General features: G+C 39.0%; 1 protein-coding gene across 1 annotated transcript in view; it reads left to right on the top strand.

Moving 5' to 3' along the window:
- Positions 1 to 14,647, top strand: part of pcxb (pyruvate carboxylase b) — a 305,729-nt gene that overhangs the window by 284,051 nt on the left and 7,031 nt on the right. The window contains exons 22-24 of the mRNA XM_075450834.1: positions 1,571 to 1,750; positions 6,167 to 6,341; positions 6,986 to 7,059. Coding sequence (XP_075306949.1) covers positions 1,571 to 1,750; positions 6,167 to 6,341; positions 6,986 to 7,059 — 429 coding nt within the window. The remainder of the gene's footprint in view (positions 1 to 1,570; positions 1,751 to 6,166; positions 6,342 to 6,985; positions 7,060 to 14,647) is intronic.

Below are 14,647 nucleotides of genomic sequence, written 5' to 3'. Positions count from 1 at the left end.
AAGAATCTAAGAATGTAGAGGATGCTGCTGTTTTATGTTCTAGATTTCAAGCAATTTATATTTGCGCTTTTGTTCTGTAGCTATACCAACCTAATGGCCTCTCCAGGGACTTCAAAAGCCCATTCAAATCTCTTAGGCTTTTCTGTAAACAGTCACTCTGTAAAAGAAATCTATCATTATCTCCTTTTTTTCTCAAAACCCAGTCAAATGGTGCTTTAGGTATTGTGGGAGTGTAGTGTAGAATAAAAGCACACACTTGTCTCAATCAGCAGGAGCCATTTCTGTCTTTTATCGTGCCAAACAAGCACCCTAACCCAAGAGGATTTTAGTAATCCCAGAGGGATGTGTGTGCTTCATGTCTCACTCTGGATAATATGGCCGCACATGTCTTAGAAAGAGGTGTCAAGTTCTTTGTTTGGTAATTCTTTTGGGAACATCAACTTTACCCATAGTTGCTCATCCATCGTCTTTCTTCCTCCTTCTTCAGACTGCCCTAATTGCCAGGAAAATAGGCATCTTGTAGTGTGAGTCAGTTCTTTGTTCTCTCCTTTCCTTCCCATGTCAGATCTTAAGTTCACAGCTCATCAGATGTGGGTTAGGTTTTAACATTACCCAGGCCCTCAGCTGTTATAATGTAGAACTAGTTATATTCATTATCATCTTTTCCCTCCACGGTTTGATCTCTACTCCTGCTGTACAATATAACCTGCTGGATTAAGTTTAAACCAGTTTGTCAGTTTGTTAAACAAAGTTTGTGGCTCATGTTAATTTTTCCTCCCTTAAATGGTCCAATTACCAGAAGGAAGTCAACAGAGAGCCTTAAATCTGTGTTTGCAGTTGTGACAATAGAAGAGTAATGCGTCCAATTGATAGTCACATCAGTGTCCTCTTTGCAGTCAAAAGACTCCACTTATCACCATTATGCTAATAGGGAGTGCTATTACCATAATGATATCCCATTATAAATAATGAAAGAAAGAATACATGTGATTTTAGTGAGTGTTTCCCGCACTCTTTCTTACCTCTTCACTTTCAGGTTCTCTCTGTATTCACAGAGCAGCTACGTGTAACTTAGTTCATGGCAAACAATTTAAATGATCAGGGGTTGCACAGATATGAAGATCTAATTTCTCTCTCTGGGTCACTCAGAGAGTCCTAAATCTTTGTAGATGGCATATTAATTTATAAAATGAATCTGTCGCCACTTGTGACTGTGCAGTACTACCTGTGTATGGCTGACAGGAAACCATCCAGCTGTACTGTACAGAGACAAATGGTGTTGCCTTACATACAACACAAACAACTTTTAGTTTTTGTGGAAAGAAACATTAAAACCTTACACTGTAGAAAACTGTGACATTGTCAGATTAAAAGCCCAGCTTTTGTGCAATAGAGAGCAATAAAGGAGCACTTCTTCATGGCCAGAGCACATTGAGATATCATCTGTGTCCTGAGATTCCTGAGTAGTATTGGCTCTTCTCTCCAGTCGAGAGGGGTTTAGTACTACCAATAACAAATATAGATAGTTCTAACCCTGCTCTCGCTCTCTCTCTCTCTCTCTCTCTCTCAGGTAACTCCATCTTCAAAGATCGTGGGTGACCTGGCTCAATTCATGGTGCAGAACAACCTGACCAGGGCAGAGGTGGAGGAGAGGGCAGACGAGCTATCCTTCCCCCTGTCTGTGGTAGAGTTCCTGCAGGGATACATCGGAATACCACATGGAGGGTTTCCTGAGCCGTTCAGATCTAAGGTACTGTAAGTGGTTTCACTCAGTGGGTCTACATGATCAGATTAATTCGATTATAGCTATAGTTGGGTTATGCTCCTTATTTGAGCAAGGGTAATTATCCTTGGATATATGGTGGTGAATGAATCGAATCATAGGCACAAAGCATGTCATACCCCGGTACGATAGGTGGCGCTGTACCCATTTCAACTATTGCTAATAGAGCCACTTCCGGTTGACCGCTTCACCACGAACAACACCAACAACAAACAAAGGCATTCAAGAAAGATGGCGAACGAAGGGCAAGATGAAGATACGTCCCTCTACATTTGGTCTGTGATGAGCTGCTTATTGCACGTACGTGATGCACAACGGCACATTCTCCATCGCTTTGTCTGTTTCTTTCCGACGGCGTTGACAACAACAGTAATATCGTCTCCTTTGACTTCCGGTTTACGAGCCCATGAAAAAATCTCAAGCATGCGCAGAGCGCAAAGTCCGATTCATCACGTGCTTCACCGTCTACAAGCAGGTTTAGTGTGACTTTCAACCGATATATCTCGGGGTCTTAATCCGATCGCAAGTAATCCGATCCAATTTCTTGTCAGATTAAGATGTATATATGAATTTAATAACTCTTACTTATTGTAATTTAGCCCTTAATCCGATTTGTACTGTGCCATGTAACCCCACTGACTGTTTTCACTTTTTCACTTCTCAGCCTGTATTATTTGCTACACGGATTTCTAATAATATTCATTAAGCTTTTAATATAACAATATTAATACAACAATAGTGCTTTAGACTCTTAAAACTTGTACCTTGTATGCAACAATCATGTACCATGAAGGCATGCTGAGAAGTCCATTTAACAGCACCTCTAAGTATGCACATACAAACTGGCATTTTTCTACAAATTCTTTCACATGCTTTAGTATTTCTTATAGTTCTGAGTCCCCGAGTGGATGTTGGAAAAAGACGAAAAAAAACAGTGTTGTTGCTCTGTCCTAATTGTTTTTATCGTTACCTCCATCTATTTCTCTTTTTTCTTTGCAACTACAAACATCTGGATCCTAAAGCTTAAAGTCTTCCACAGAGATATGTATGAATACATGAACAATAGCATCTGTGTCATATTGTTCTAAAAGCTCGCTGACAGGTTTGGCGTTGACATTTACAAAAAAAAGTTGACTTTTCTTTTTTTATGAGAAGTAATGAGATCATCTCCCACACACATGCCCACACAACACACACACACACACACACACACACACACACACACAAGTGTACAAAAAAAATTGAAATATCTGGTGTTGGAGAGTACCTGCTCTTTTTAAAGGTCACCCTTTTTGTCACCCCCTGTGGCTGTCAACAGTCTGCATATGCACAGTTACGGTGCGTTTCTTGCAGCATTTCTGCAGAAACTGAAATAATTTATGAATCTGTTCTCTGCCCAGTGACTTATTTTATTTATTACCTGCACTGTCATGCTTAACTTTATTTTTAGTTTTTACTTGGTTCATTACTAATTTGGATTATCATAAACCTGTCCATCAATTTAATTGTTCTCACTTGGTTTCTTTCCCCCCTCGTGTCATCCTGACAACCTTGTCACCTATTTCAGTGAGAGATCAGGCTGAACATGAACTTTATACAATAACATGACATTAGGTCAGTTATTTTTCAATGCATGAAGCTTCAATACTTGGCTAATACAAGCATAAATGTACATAACAATACAATGTATGTTTGTTCAAAAAGAAATGTACATATTTGAGTCTAAATACATTAAAACACGCGGAACAAGGCTAAAATTTTGTGATTCCAATAACTAAACTTAATGACCCAACTTTATCCAAAAAATAGCTTTGGTTTCATCTTTACCTGACTGAAAAATGTATGCACTGCTGCTCCATTCGGCACTGCAAAGTCATTTCTTCATGCACAGGCATAGATTGAATGTCCTAATTGGCAGTTAGATGTTGTCTGCATATTTTTTCCCAGACGCTCGCGAGTTCAGTAAGACAGCCAAGGAGCTTTTTTGATGGGATTCGTCACAACTGTCTGGAGAACCATCAGTCATTAACTTTTCGTTACTGCCACTTAAATTGATCAGTCCATATGTATTTATTATAGCTAGTTCTACTCAAATAATCTCTGTATAACTTGCAACTATTTTTTTACTTTAAATTATCTTAAAGCTGCAGTCTGCAACTCTTTTTCAAGCATAATGCCTGGAACTGTCCGGGGATTCTGAAAGTAGTACATTAAATACCCCAATACAAAAAAAAAATGAGTTCTCTTGGTCCCCTATATGTCACGCTAGGTCCCTCCAAAGCCAGCAGGTTTGTTTACAAAATTGCAGACCAGACCGGTAAAAGGTAACCAATCAGGTTTACGAGCTGGGCTCTGTTGCCTGTCAATCACCGATTGTGCACGCGCGATACAAGGTAGGCTCGTCCCCACGCTTATTTATCTAGACTATTGAACTTCATTACGGGCTAGTCTACTTACTGTGTCTTCCATGATCGCAAATGACAGGTGAGTTGATGAATGAGGAGTCGTGTGGGCGCATCTGGTGTGCACGTAGACGTGCACGAGTTCTCATGTGTTTTGAAGGGGCGGGACAGGAAGTTGAATAACTTTTTATTTTTCGGTTAAAAAATAAGCATTTCTTGCATTTTGCGACTACGGAGGTCACCGTTTTCAACTTCAAGCGTTCTGATAGATCATGTAAACTCTTAAAATGCCAAAAAGTAGGACTTTACGTATGACAACAACAAATCTTGCAGACTGCAGCTTTAAATGGACAAACACAGCTCAACAGAGTGCAGCATGCTACAGCTGAGGGTTACATTTGCTTGAAAGCAGCATTGAGTTGTTTCCATCTAAGCTCTGCCACACTTAATTTGTGCTGTGGGTGGACAGATGATGGACAACAGAGAGATAAATATGAAGGTCAGGATGAAGGGAGAAATTCTGAGGCAGTGGGTGGATGTATTATGAGAGGGGACATAAGGTCAAAGAAAGAGGGTACAAAATTAAAGAAGAGCTTTTTTTTTTTTAATTACAGCAGATCACTAAGAACAGCACACTTGAAAAGAAAGGACAGAGTGAAGTCATTGTTGATTTAGAAAAGCAGTTAAAGTGTGATGGTGAGGTGTTTCAATGGAAGGGAAAGGAAAGAGCAACAAACCTTGGTGGGAAAAGTTTCATTTGTTAACACTGACATTCTGCCACAACCTGACTGTGTTTCACACTTCAACAATCACGCGGTTTAGGTGCAAGACGTCCTCAGAGGAGACTGTTAATGAGCAGGGACTCCAGTGAGCCTGCCATCTTTGAAGTGTCTCTCTCACACACACAAATGAGTCAGCTATCTTCTAACCGTTAGCTCTGTGACTAATAGCATTGCACCGGGTCCTTTGTCTGCATATCTCTACAAGGCATTCACACATGCACTCACAGATGTGATGCAGCACACACTGGATGTTACAGTAAATGGTATGCAAACACATTAACAAATGTAGCACACATACATATTCACTATGTACCCATGGAAGAGGCTTCTGATTTTGAGTCTTTAACTAGATGTACACAGTGCTACTTGCACACAATTAACAAAAGTATGTGAGCTTAGGGTGATGATTAGCAATGACTCTTTTAAACACACACACACACACACACACACACACACACACACACACACACACACACACAGAGCTGTGTAGCTTTGCTATAAGATTATGTTTGTATATTTCCAAATATTTTAAGAAGCATAGAATAAATAGGTTAATTATATGGAGATTTCTTTCTCCCTTCTAAGCCCGCGTATACTTTGTTGTGAAAATCAAACAAAAACCTAAACATGGATGCCTTGTTATTTCACCAGTCTTCTGCATCTTAACATGGTACACTCACTAAACATTATTATTAGTCCCTGAACACTTTTTTTTTTTTTTTTTTTTTACTTACGCCAGATGCAAACAACTAGTGGGCAAATTTAATGTTGGTAGTCATTAGTGTTTTTAGTCTAACAGCCTCAACTTTCTTTCTTTATTTATTTATTCTTTCTTTTTTTTAAATTTTTAATCAAAAAACAGGGATTTTGCATCACTTATAATGCAGCAGTCAGTGACTGATGGACGTCAAACACTGTCTTTATGCCTCGGGCATTTTCTTGTATGTCTCATCTAAAAATCTGTCGATTTAGTGCTTTAACAAGTTTCAGCTTTCATCCATATCTACAGCTACAGAGTACAGTGTGGATATTTTAACAATACTTTATACATGCCACGCTCTTACACGGGGATCATAGAAGTGGAAAAAGCCTCAAAAAGATTTCATCACTTTGAATGAGAACTTTTCGTAAGTAGTTTCTTCTTTCTTTCACTTTCATCTTCCTCACGACTCTCCTCTTGTTTCAACGTCTCATCCTAGGTGCTGAAGTCCCTTCCTCGTATTGAGGGTCGTCCTGGTGCCACTCTGCCATCAATGGACTTTAAGGCCCTGGAGGAGGGGCTCCGGGCTGCACACGGTGATGAGATCACCCCTGAGGATGTGATGTCAGCAGCCATGTACCCCAAGGTGTTCCAGGAGTTCAAGGAATTCACTGGTAAGATGGCAGACTTGTTAACAGATATTTGTATTCAAGCTTCTATAAGCATTGAAAAACAGAAGACAACATGTTCTCATATGTGACACTTAGATATCGACATGTTATGTTTTGTGTATCTCTTGAGCCTAAAATTGCTTTTTGCTGTACGGGTCTGGCTTGCTAGGCTAGGAGAAATCAGTCTAACTTTCAAACTTCGCTTTTAAAAGAGAGTGAGAGTTTTTACCAGAGATGAGACTGATTCTGACACTGAAGGTTCAGGGGAATCACATTTGACTGGATTTTGTTTGAAGCAGCTGCCGTAACATTCAGCTGCCTGGATTAACCTGAACCTTACCACTGCATTAAAGGAGCTGGCTTTAAGTTGGTAGTGTCCTTTGGTGAAGATGTTTAATTAGCCTGCAGTTGTTTTTTTTTCACTACTCGACAATAATCTTAACAAGTCTTCAGTAATGCTTTTCCTGGTTTGAATTATTGGACCATTTTCACACTGGGTGTTTTTCCTAATTTCCGTTTCCAGATATTTGTGATTCTTGTTAGCACTTTTACATATCACTATGTTTAGATATCACTATGTTTACGTATCACTGTGAAAGTTCATGTAATCTAAGAACAGCATTTATAGACACATTTTCTTTCTCCAGCTAACTTTGGCCCTGTGGATTGTCTCAACACCAGGCTGTTCCTGGATGGACCAAAGATTGCAGAAGAGTTTGAGGTACACAACTTGATTTTATTTAATTTTTTTCATTTTAACAATAACGTAAATCTTGTCTATCGACACACGCCATTTCTTTATATTTAGTGGTCAGACTTATTTGTATTTTATTTTTTTAATAGTTTTGAGCTGTAGTTCTTTAAGCTTTCTGAAGGTCTTTCAAAGTTGGTCTGTGCACACTGGCTGCTTTTTCACTCATTTCCAGAGGAATATTTTTTACATGTTAAGTTGCTTAACACGGCCAGTAGATCATTTAGGCATAAAAGGCTCCTAACTCAAGGAATGGGCTAATGCTGTCTAATCCATACCAGACAACATAGCAAAGAACCCATTTAAAATATTTCTTGGGTAGAATATGTATTTCTAACTGTGTTGTAAATTGAGTTGTGTTTTTTGGTTAGTTTTAGTTTTGCTTCTTTTGGAATAACTGGCAGATAGATAGATCTGTTGCTTTCCCTGTTAAAGTAACTGCTTCTATCTATAGGATTATACATTGAAATCGTTTCATTTTAGTTATCTACTCAATAGTAGAAAGGCACTCCTATAAAATAATAACATTATCTACAGGAAATATTTTCTTTTCTATCGCAGTAGACAGCTGAGGTTTGGTTCAGTTTGCAGAGTAACACTGAAGTGCTGATAACGCAGTAAGGAAGACAGAAACTAGCACTTTATCTAAGGAACAACGTTTGAGAACAAGCAAGACACCCAGGGCCAATATCTGACCAACAATATAACTGTTACTGACTTTTAAGATGATACCTTTTGTGCTTCAATGTGGAATGAGTGGAATATGGAGTCAAAAATCACTTGTGAGGTTTTCATTGCATAAATAATTTTTGCACAGGGAGGAGAGATGTTACTCTCGAATGTAGATCCATTATAAACCATTTTCTGTAAATTATACATAAGCAGAATCAGCAGGCCAAAAACATGTTTTCAATCTTCGTGGGTCTACAGTTGTCAGAAATATTTTGAGAAGTCTGCTGTGCTGACTGAAGGCTTCTTTAAGAAGTCAAGTTTGAACATCCTGTTTTTATCCAGCAAGCGCAGCTCAACAGGGGGCATTGCAGAATAATGACAAAATCTAGACTCAAAAGTGAATTCCAAAGAGATTCTTTTAACATCCACCTGTGTGACAGAAATGATGGAGTTGTGTATCCAGGGGTGCAATTCTACACACAAATCATGGTTTGATTTATTTAAGGTGTACCAGAAAAAATAAAAGAAATGGCATTTAGGATTTTTGAAAGATTGAGAAATGCATAATTGGCTTTAGCTTTAAAAGTTGAGATGCTCAAGGGCTGCATACATGAAAGGAGAAAAGATGAATCTGTATGCCCAGTTATATGATTAGTTGAAAAAAGTCTGTCTGCTGCAGTATGATTAAAATCAACTTAAACCAAACATCAAAGGTAGCAGTGCAATTTCAGAGTTGGAACTAAACAAAGAAATGCTCCTTTTGTCAACATTCTTTTATTAGTCCACAATGGACATGATGCATATCTCATGTCTAAAAAGGGTTTAATTTCGTTCCTCTTGTATGTAGCTGGCCTGTAAACACAAAAATAAGCTTTGTACAAATGGAGGGTCTTTCCAAGGTGTGTGAAAATCCACCTTTTTTAAATAACTTCTGCAAAACACAAGAGTACGTTGGGGTGTTTCAGGGTCAGCTGAGTCATCACATTGCTTTTGTGTGAGCGGTATGTTTGTTTTCATTGGTTAAATTAAATGTGTCTGGTAAAAAGCTCTTTTATGCACTAACATTAGACTTTGCATGGGGGAAAAAATAAGTCCTGTAATAAGCTTTTACATCATACAAAAGGCCTATTATGTACTCTCTACATCAGACTCAACTTTTTACCAGCATTATGTATAACTGTGTGACCTGAACACATATTCATCATAACTTTGGTCCTCCTACATGCATCTCTTTTTCTTACTTTAAAAAAGGTTTTCATTCTTTCATTATGAGAAACTGAGAATTTACTGACTCTGATTCAGAGCGACCAAAGGCAACCAAGTTTAATTACAGCTTCATTTCAGTGCAGCTAAATTCTTTCAGGCTTGTGTTAATTGATTCTTGCTTTATGAGGGACATTGGGAACACTACTGCTACTCTCATGGTATTGTACACAAAAATCTGCTGTGATGGTGTTGACTTAGGACTGAACCTATTGACGAGACAGACCCACTCACCTCTGCAAGCAGTTTGAGTCAATTTGGTTTGAAGTTATGGTTTCAATACAAGCTGTTCTAATCCTTTCAAAATCCTGAATCAGCTTGAATGCTCAACAAAAATGAATGACCATCAAAAAAGCTGCAGTTAAAGAAAACAAAGTACATATCATTTTTAAGACTTGCCTTTGCTATATTTCTATATTTACATATGCCTTTACCTTTTTTTCTTCTTAAGGCAAAACATTTTCATTCATTATTTATATCTAATCAGAAATCTTCACCCCTTTAAGAACTTTTAGATGCTTCCACAGATTCAAACCCATCTTGTTTTCAGAACAGTAGGTACTTCCATCAGATCTTACAAATTAGTATTTAACTGTAAACAAGGTATCATTAAGTTGTTTAAACTGCAGTTATTGACAGCATTCAGGATATACAATAAATACTGCGTCAGTGTCCCACACTTTCTATATATTTGATAGCTTGGGTTTTTGCTTGCTACATATTTATGACCTGGACATCAGAGAGCCACAGAAAATGTTAAAACATAAATATCCATCACTTGGGGGAATTGAGTTGCCTCAGTTGTTCACACGAGACTGACGTTTTGATGCAAGTGAAAAGTACTGATGAATAGTGTAGGTGGGGGTCAGGTTGTCTTGGTAATTATTAGGTGCTCCTAAGAGGCACATTATGTTGGTGTTCGAGCACGGCAGCTTTTGCAGTGCTGGCTGATTTGTAGAACTACAGGAGGTCGTGTTAAAGCTCAGAAAAGCCCAAAGGAAAGGAGATAGCACTTTGCTTCCAAGGCAGCTCGAGTGTTATCAAAGCAGATTTAAGCACCAGATCTTTTTCAGAGCTGCACTACACCTAAATCCCACAGTTGCTGATGTTGTGGGAACTGGATATAGAGGCTCTCACAGTAATAATTTAGTATTGTTTAGTAGTTCATTTCAATCCTGTTGCAAATCCTCTGCAAGAGCCTTATCAGCCAAGAATTTACAGGAGCCTGAAAGATGGATCTAATTGTGCATAAGGTGGAAGAACACAACTACTACAATCTTACAACCTGTTTTTTTTTTTTTTTTTTTAAATATATGAATTCAATTTAATTTCAGAATTGTTATGCTGATCAATTGCAGATTCTGACAAACTTGACTCTTTAAATTTGACAAAACCAGTTAAGGGACATAAGCACGACCACAGTGCAATATTAAGTAGTGCACATACGCACATTTACTCCTACAGCACATACAGGCAACAGCTCTGCCCATTGCTGTCATTCACCCACATATGCATACAGCACAACAGCACAAACAGTTGAAGAAAAACATTGACCTCAGTGTATCTAGTGTATGCTGATGACTCACTTAGGTATTAATCATGTTTGACAGAAATATAAAGAGAGATTTTCACAAACAAGAACCCATTTATGCACAGCTTGCTTCAGCTAATGTGCAGACCCCAATACATAATCACATTACTCTGTTACAGGTGACACAAGTCATTAATAAGGTCTCATCAGACTTGATGCTAAGCATAATGTGAAGGTTGTCTAAGTCAGTAATATTATAGCTCTGAGTGGATAAGCAGATGAATGAGAGAGACTGGTGCTGCATGCTGGAGGGTACTGCTTATATAAATCCATGCGGCATGTGGGGGCCAATCTAGATGAGAGCCTCACAGATGTATCGCTGAGATATGGAATATGCATAATGCACAAGGGATGCTATCACAAGTTTGGTAATAGATAGCATGACACAAGGCAGCTGGGTGGTAGGTCAGGTTAGAGAAATGAGAGTAAGGAGAATCCGATTGTCTTGAAATCCATTTATGCAGTTTATCTGACAGTGTGAAGAGATCAAGTGATGAGCTGATTACACTGGCCTTTAATATGATTTAATATTCTTAAAGATGAACGTGAAAAACCTTGCTGTACTGAGAGGATTATGCCACAGATTTTAATTTCAAACCATGTTTTTCCACTTAAATGAAGTGCAATAATATTCACCAGGGTTGGCAAGTATCCTATTTTTGAAATCTTTAAACATTCCCCAAATTATACTCCGATATAACACAGTATTATAATCTGTTTTTTGACACGAAAAAGATCAAACAAGATTCATTAATGGTTAAAGATTCTGATGTGGAGATTTGCGGACACTGAGTTAACCAGTAAAATGTGTCTCTTTTAATAAAGAGAAGCATTTATGTTTACTTCCAGGGTTCTAGCTAGGATGAAATTATAGCGTAGTGGTGTAGGCGAGGGAGCGAAGCGACCATGCCCGGGGGGATGCGGAGATTTTGGAAATTTAAGGTAAAAATTGGCCATTCTAGGGGTACCCAAAGGGAGAAATTGTACTTTAAAAACAAAGTCTTAATGGGAGATGTTCCCATCCTTGCTTTTGCTTTGCAGTGTGTTACCTTCATAACGGACCTTGTCAGAAGACATTAAAACTTAGACATAACCAGGAATAGAGATTAAAAAAAATGTTTATTAAAGTTACACACTTTTCAGTTATCCTGATGACAGACAGACAGACAAACCAACGCAACCAAAAACATAACCTCCTTGACAGAGGTAAAAACACAGGCAACGCGACCAAAAACATAACCTCCTTGACAGAGGTAAAAACACAGGCAACGCGACCAAAAACATAACCTCCTTGACAGAGGTAAAAACGCAGGCAACCTCTTTATACGTTTAAGCGTCTCTAACTACTAACTCACTAACTACTGCGCAACCTTTCTTGGCTGTCATCGTCAAAAACAGTAGGGTAAAGCCTAGGTATGACAACAAGTAGGACAGAGAAAGAGACAGAGCATTTGTGGTTGCTTTATTCCATCATCTTTCGTGGAGAGGACTGTTTTCTGTTCTTTTCTCGAGCGCCAAGTCAACTGCACGTTCAGCTTAATTGATAACCTGATCAGCTCATCACATATTGTATGTAAGAAGCTTTGAAAAAGCACAGCAACCTTGACCGTTTTTGCTTACTTCAAATAGGGACGGGTTAAAATAGGCTACAGCTATTCTAACATGATTTCTGCCGAATCCCCTTACATGTGTGCTTCTGCGTGTGTGAGTAACCATGGCTACGGAGCACTCTTACCAGAGATTCTAGGAGCCGCGGACGCGGAGTGCCTCTGCCTAGAGCTACAGTTTTGTCTGCGGTTGTACTGACAGGCAGCGCAACCTTTCTTGGCTGCCATCGCGAAAAATGTGTCAAGTTTGTCAGAAAGGTGAAAATGGCATTGATCTGGCGTTATTGTACAAATAAATACAGACAAAATGCCGTTACGCTGTATTGAAAATAAGCGTAGTGGTCCAAAATAAGCGTTGCGGTCCAAAATTATAGCGTAGCGGGCCGTGACGCAAGTTTGCGCTAGCTAGAACCCTGACTTCATATGTTAAAATAAGAAGGAGCCACTGAAGGGACCACATTCCATCAGTTGTAGTCTATGGGCCGCGTTGTTGGTGGTTATAGCTGCGAATCTTCTCTCTTCCAGTTTCCAGCTGTCTACTCCTGACATCAAGCTCTGCTGTTTGGAGAAGAGAGCTGGAAACTTTTTCTAAAAACAGGCTTTCACGAATATACAGCGAGTATGTGCTTTTATGAACAAGTTCTTCATTTTTTTACAGGCCACTTTGTTTTTCCCCTTTTCTTCAGTTTGTAATGGCTTTTTTGCGCATGAAAAGGTTCTGTAAAATTTATTTGTTTTACAGAATGTAAAATGTATTGTTAGTCCAACCAAAAGTAGACTTTTAAATGGCATACAAACATGTTATTCTGACATATTATATGAAATTAAGCTTCTCCAAACCGGATTAACACACCCAGATAAAGCAGTATGGAAATTAAATCACTCCTGCATATATACGCTCAGCTAGACTTTTGGACGTAGGCACTCTGCACTTGCTCCAAAGTAAAACATTTTTTATAAACGATAAAGTACAAGTGCCATTACGCCTAATTGTATCAGAAAATTAGCCAACAAAGACTGTGCGAACTTCTGGTTATTTAACTCACCCTGCTTTAACAAAATCATGTCATCTGAAGAAATCAACATTCAATTAAGTAAAGACATCTGCACAGTGAATTCAGCCATACCAACTTGTGCAATAATCTCCCACAGAGAAAATTAGAATTGGCAGAATGTCTTGAATGTTTCCTCTAACAGTTCAGTGCCGTGTGTACTGAGCATGTATCCATGTCAAATTATAACCGTAGCTCGACTGTTCACGTTACAGTGCTGATTCTGTCCCACAGAAGACGCTGCTCCTGAACTGCCTCATTTGTAATCCAGGCTTTACTTCATCTGCTCTTGTACAAATTTGTTTCATGACTTCAGCATAAAACCTTTTTGTATGATGCCTTATGGCTAGTTTGACTGACTCTGACAAAGAAAGAGCACCTGTCTTGCCCTCTGCCACTTTGGATCAATCATCTGATTCATAACCGCAGACTTGCCCTTCACTAAGGGGAACCCTGATGTGACAGGAAAGGCTCTCACAACGTGCCTGGGTTCTAGTCTCAATCTGTGGTCCTTTGCTGAATATCATTCCCCGCCCACTTTCCTGTCTACTTTCAAACTTTTTAAGATTAAGATCAGATTTATTGTCATGTATACATGCATAAACATGAAATTTGTCCTCCGCTTTTAACCTATCCAGGTTGGCACCTGTTGACACACACATGCCATACGCTGAAGCGGTGGGCAGCCATTCACCCGGGGAGCATGGGGGTACGGTGCCTTGCTCAAGGACACCTCAACCGTGACAAGGTGGACTGTCAGTTTCACCAATCTTTTTGAGTGGCGAGTGGGAATCAAACCGCCAACCTTACGATTATTGGGCAACCTACTCCATCCACTGAGCCACAGCAAGAAACTTGAGTCGATAAATAATTTTAAGAAAACCAAAAAACTCTTTGAGAACGTAAAAACTGAACCAGTAACTGATCGTAATATGGGCTCTTTAAGTAATTGGAACCGTTCTGAAAAATTGCAACATACCAATTCTCTGCAGGTTTCATGTAGTTTAGAGACTTTGAAAACGGGAAACGGGCCTCCTCAAGAGGACTCCGAACAGTATGAGAGGAGGCTCAATGGATGAAGGTGGGAACATGTCACATTGGTTGTCAAAAGAATAACTTTGTTTGTGACGTGGTTGAGGCAGTCGGATACATTTCTGGAGGAAATGTGTTTCTCAGTGATCTCAGGTCATGGTGAAAGTAAGGTCTTGAAAAGGGGCACTGGACTGTTTTAACTTGGTTCTTGAAGATGTTTCACCTCATCTGAAAGGCTTCTTCAATTCTAACTAGTGTGTGATTAGTAAGTAGTAGTTAAGGTCACTTTTTCACCTCTGAGGTGTCTATCTGCTTACAAGCATGTTTTGGTCACGAGATCC

The sequence above is a fragment of the Odontesthes bonariensis genome, chromosome 19 (assembly GCF_027942865.1).
Source record: "Odontesthes bonariensis isolate fOdoBon6 chromosome 19, fOdoBon6.hap1, whole genome shotgun sequence".
Taxonomy (NCBI): Eukaryota; Metazoa; Chordata; class Actinopteri; order Atheriniformes; family Atherinopsidae; genus Odontesthes; species Odontesthes bonariensis.
This window is presented reverse-complemented; position numbering and strand designations above follow the sequence as displayed.